This window comes from Phanerochaete carnosa (genome assembly GCF_000300595.1).
Source record: "Phanerochaete carnosa HHB-10118-sp unplaced genomic scaffold PHACAscaffold_13, whole genome shotgun sequence".
Taxonomy (NCBI): domain Eukaryota; kingdom Fungi; phylum Basidiomycota; class Agaricomycetes; order Polyporales; family Phanerochaetaceae; genus Phanerochaete; species Phanerochaete carnosa.
Genome location: NW_006767640.1, coordinates 758,439 through 763,682, shown reverse-complemented (window position 1 = coordinate 763,682; position 5,244 = coordinate 758,439). Strand labels below are relative to the sequence as shown.

The following is a 5,244-nucleotide window of genomic DNA, read 5'->3' as shown; positions in this document are numbered from 1 at the left end:
GTGTACTCGACGTCAGGGGTGATGCACCGGTGATGCTGGGTCCTATATGTCCGTTAACCTCCGCTGTCCCGTGCCCATAGCACAGACGCCTGCTATACATTGGTGCGCGCGGTTATACACAAAGCTTGTTCCGAACCGCCAACATCTCCCATCTCTTCTCATCAGCGAAAGCTGATACGGATACGGCATAGTTTTCATCACTGTTCATTCCTCGATGACATAGATATAAAACCTCCGCGGAGAGACGACATGCCGCACTGGAATGTTGGGAGACTGGGGCTCATCACGGGCGGCGATCCAACTCCGACGACGCGGAATATTTGCAAGCGCGGCGCATAGACTAACTTTGTGCTGCGATCACCATCGCTCGAAGATATATCCGCGCGTGGGCGGTAGGAGGTGGTGGGGGGCTGTGAGGAGAGTGGAGAAAGAGACTTGCTTCGCCGCCGCGGACAGAGACGAGCACGAAACGGGGGGCATTCAGTACGTGACCAATTTGTCTCTTCATCTTTACAAGGCTGTCATATTGAACAGGCTTTGATTGTCGCTGGCGGTAACCCACATGGCCCCACCTCGTAAGAAGGAATTTGCACCCCCGCCGAGGCTGGACGGCACTAGGTTTCCAGTCTACTTGTCAATGCATGCCGAGCCGCCGTCGCCGGTCAGCACATATATAAGGGCCCCCCGAATCAAAGTCGCGTCCCCCCAGTTCCAACCGCAGTCATGCCGTCGTCCAACGTCCTTGGTGCCGTTCTCATCGCTCGTCACGGTGACCGCCTCGGGTTCTACCAGGACCCTGTGACGTACGACTCCTCCGATACAGCCATCACCCCCCTTGGATCGGTATGAAGGCCCACCGCATCCACACATTCGTACTCATCGTTTCCTTCTTCAGGTTCAAGAGAAGCAGCTCGGCCAGTATGTCCGCTCGGTCTACCTCAATCCTCACTCGTCGTCCTACTTCGGGCTCTCGACTGTCTTCAACATGTCCACGTTCTTTGCCCAGGCAGATTTCGCAGATGAGGGGTTCGTGATCTACGACAGTGCGCTCGCTCTTCTCCAGGGCCTGTTCCCGCCCAATGCTGTATGCGCTTCTCCTGCTTCGCCTTGCCCGTCAATTGAACTACCGAACAGACTGCCAATACTATCACCCTTGCGAACGGTAGTTCTGTGACAGGCCCTTTCCACGGCTACCAGTACATTCCTATCCAGTCCGTCGGAACAGATGATGTTTCGTTGGAGGGATTTACGGACTGCAATGTATGTCATTCCGCACAAGAGCTCTTCATTAGCTTGACAGCGTTGGCTTCTAGACGCTCGAAGCCCGCACTACCGCGTTCTACAACTCGGCATTCTTCAAAGAGAAGGCCGCGGAGGCCGCTCCGTTCCTAAGTGAGCTCCCGCCCTATTTGGACGGCCGACCGGTGACCCTCCAGAACATGTGGAACGTGAGTGAAACTTTGTCGTTGATTCGAAGCATGGGTGACTGATTCCGGCTGCAGATCTTCGACTTCATGAACGTTCAGTCCATACACAACGCTACGTTCGCGAAGAGTCTTCCTCCCACGTTCCTTGCTCAGGCTCGTGACCTTGCAAACTGGCACGAGTATCACGTCTTCACAGATACCACTCTTGGTGGTATAGGCAACGGTACGTGTTTTTCTCATCCCCTGTCCAGCTCTTACTCACCGTTCGTTCACAGTTGCCGGCACGGCGATGCTCCCGACCATCTTGACCGCCGCGCAGGACATCGCCAATGCGTCGAACCCACTCAAGTTCCACTACTCGGCGATCTCGTACAAACCGTTCCTCAGCCTCTTTAACCTGACTGGCGTGAACGCCGACGGCCAGCTCCCTCCCGCGATCGTGAACTACGCCGCGGCGCTCTCGTTCGAGATCCACCAGGCGTCGCACGGGGGCGAGCCGTTCGTGCGGTTCCAGTTCAAGAACGGGACGGACGACGCTGGGTTCAAGACGTACAAGATGCTGCTGCCGGGCATGGCCTCGCCGGGCGACGCCCCGCTGTCGACATTCCTGAAGGCGCTCGAACCCGTCGCGATCGACACGAAGCTCGAGTGGTGCCAGGACTGCAACCAGACGACGCTCCGTGGGTGCGACCACTACGAGGAGGTCGGTGCCGCCGGCACGGGCATCTCGTCTGCGACCTGCAGCTTGCTCCTTGCCGCGCTCATCTTCCTTGGGTTCCTCGCCTTTGGCAGGCGTGGCCGCCGCACGGCGAGCCGGAACGAACCTGTCTCGCAGTACGGCTCGGTCAATGACGACAAACGTCCCTCTTCGTGAGCGGGTATGTTGCGATGTGTATGAAATACTTGCAAAGGCTTCCAGGACCTTACATTTCCGTTTCGTACGAACTGTGTATGTAAAGTTAGTGGTGTATTGGACCAATTGGACCATCCGTATCGCGTCACTATCAGGCAAGTGTTGGCAAAGCCATATATCGAGCGCGTTTTGCGCTCCATGCGTGAAGCCGTGCAGTCACCAACTGGTCATCGAAACACAATCGCCCAATAAGACATCGCCCTCGAGAAGCTTTGGGCCCTCGCCAATAGATTTGGGAAATCAAAGGCAGATTCGGGAAGGGATGTACATCTTATGCGTAGGATATGAATGCGAAGGAATGTATAATTGTGCGGAAACAGATCAAATAGTATGTATGAACAACGGAAATTAGGTGCCTGTAGGCTCTTCGTCAGCGTCGGATGGGATGCCACTATAAAATGTCGGGTTCCGGGCGAACGTGAACCACCACCGCATGAAGTTCGCGCACGATCTCGTTCCGCTCCCTCGGCAGGTTTTACTGGAGGTTAACTGGTCCGAGGTCGACGAACCCCGGTCTGGCCGTCGACTCCCTTGGCAGGGAGCGCGCGCACGGGCAGGTAATACGCTGCGGATTAGGTCTGCAAGCGTCTTGTCGATGCGCTGCGCCATCGCCGTGTGCGATGGCAGAGGTCATAGTGAATAGAACCCTAAGATGTGATGGAGGTCTAGTCTGGTAGCAAGTAAGGGTAACAAGGCAGTAGGTTACATCATCTGACATCGACGCACTAAGCGTCGCTGAGGATGCTGCAGGGCAAAGGCATACAGGTGACAGACCCGGTTTTAGCGAGGCCACTCGGCTTCTCTCGCAGAATACTCTCGATGTTCTGCGGGGCTCTAGAAGTAGTGTCTCTGATCATCGCGGCATGGCGCAGGACTCAAATCCAAAAGAGTGCACATTTACATCCAGACGTATACCACGATTTATCATTCGATACACGCCATCACTGTCTTGAGTATAAGCTCCGGTTCGTCCCAGTGGACCTGCATGGATAGCCGTCAGTCCGGTAGTCTTGCATGCGACATATAACGGCGTACGCCCACTCACAAAATGGTTCGTGCCGTGCAGCTCTTTAAACCTGACAAACCCGCCCCCAAGCGCATCATCGTCATTCTGGACCGCAAAATACGCGGCCAGTGAGAGCGCAGATGTCGCGTCACCCATGATGACAGCCACCATCATCCCCGGAAGCGCAGCCCTGACGTCCTTGTCGAAGAACGCCTTGCGGTAGCTCGCGTTGGCTGCCGCCGAACAGAAGATCATGAATGGCAGGTCTGACGTCTGCGCCGGCGGGTCGTACGTCATCTTCGCCAGCTGTTCCTCCGACATCGAGTAGATGCTCGGTGCACGGAACGTCCCAGGCACGATGTACGACAGGACGTCGAGGTCCCGAGTAGATATGTCGCCGTGCTTGAAGTAAGAGGAGATCCAGTGGCCGAAGAAGGGGTCGCGGAGCTCTTGGGGAACAGTAGTGTCGATGTGCGGCGACCAGGCCTTGGGCGGCATCGGTGTGCCGAGTGTGACAGTTGGCGGCTCTGGATAGCCGTTAATCGTGAGGCTGCACGGCAGAGCAGTGAGACTCACCTAGGAGAATGAGACCGCGGAGATTTGTGGAAAAGTACTGCTTCGAGGGGGGCGGGAGGGCATCGAAGTGGGCGACGGCAGGGTGAGCAATCGAGCAGCCGAAGGACCAGCCAAATATTACAAACCCGCCGGTCTTGCCATCTTCAGAGATACGAGGGATGTCGTATTGTTGAGCGAAACGACAGGCGAAGGTGGCAATCTCGAGCCCCCGAGCACGCAGAAATGCAGCTTTCTCGTCGTCGGTACCCGAGCTGAGAATCTGGATATCGGAGGGGGACAGTGGGGTCGAACCTGGGTATTCTCTGCGATTCATGGCGACGATACGAATGTTATGTTCGGCAGCGGCAGCCATCAGCTTTTCAAAGACATCTGAATGAAGATGGCTTTCAAAATGGGAGGGGCATGACTGCTTCGACAGACTTACGATTGGTAAATACCGAGCCATGGATGGCGAAGATTGTAGTATAATTATTGCCTGATTTTGAAGCAGGAACACCGCTGTCAATGTATGACAGCTTGGTTTCTTGATCATCCACCACAATTTGCTGCATAGTTGTTCTGCCTTGGACTAGAAGTGGGGGCGAAAGGCCTGCAACGCGTTGGGTGAAACACTTTTATACCGAGCGGAGTGCCCGCCAGTGCCCGTGATGATGGGGCCGCATGGTGTTCGCCAATGTCCGAGGGGTCATGGTTTCGGGGCGATCTAGTGGCGATTTAACAGGAAGCATTTTCAGTAATATAAACGCACCCCTCTGAACAACCTGGCGTTACGCCACGCTGAAAGGATATCCGCGAGTACGCATCCCAGCATGATAAAATGTGTAGATAATCATCCTACCTTTGTCTAGCACACATGCTTCTTCAAGCTGAGAGATCGCCAAGACCAGTGAACATCTGAGACTGTTCGAGACATGTTTCAAGTCCGAGTCCGAGTCCGACGGCTTGCCACTACGGGCATGAGCTGATTTCAGATCACCTGAAATGTCCCGGTCAAGCCATCAAAACTGTTTCATTTTCGAAGACTTAACCGGGGCTTTCTGGCATCCCAAAATGATAGATTTGCTGCCACTTTTGTAGCCATTTGTGGTGCAGGAAAATGATAAATGTTGTGTAGCCTGAAATGAACCTGAAATGGCTCAATATGGCTACATTTCAGTACGGCAAAGAGTTCATGTTTCAGGAGACCTTGTGGCGCATTTCAGGACATCTGAAAGAACATATGTAGAAATCATTTCTGCCTCATGTTTGCAATGAGGAAAGGTCCAGGCAAGGAAAACTTTTGATGGTCCTTGAATTGCCATTTCTGATGGATTTTGAAGCTA

At 54.4% G+C, this 5,244-nt stretch overlaps 2 protein-coding genes across 2 annotated transcripts in view; one reads left to right on the top strand and one right to left on the bottom strand.

Annotated features, from left to right (window-relative positions):
* PHACADRAFT_265304 (uncharacterized protein) overlaps positions 1-2,401 on the top strand; it is a 10,067-nt gene extending 7,666 nt beyond the window's left edge. The window contains exon 7 of the mRNA XM_007401707.1: positions 2,385-2,401. The gene's annotated coding sequence lies outside the window, so the exon portion shown is untranslated. The remainder of the gene's footprint in view (positions 1-2,384) is intronic.
* Positions 2,402-3,190: 789 nt separating this feature from the next.
* On the bottom strand, positions 3,191-4,682 carry PHACADRAFT_188757 (uncharacterized protein). The gene is made up of 4 exons (XM_007401706.1): positions 4,347-4,682; positions 3,923-4,291; positions 3,386-3,873; positions 3,191-3,321 (listed from the first exon to the last, which is right to left on the bottom strand). The coding sequence occupies exons 1-4, from the start codon at positions 4,471-4,473 to the stop codon at positions 3,265-3,267; spliced, it is 1,041 nt and encodes a 346-aa protein (XP_007401768.1). The 5' UTR covers positions 4,474-4,682; the 3' UTR covers positions 3,191-3,264.
* Positions 4,683-5,244: the final 562 nt, after the last annotated feature.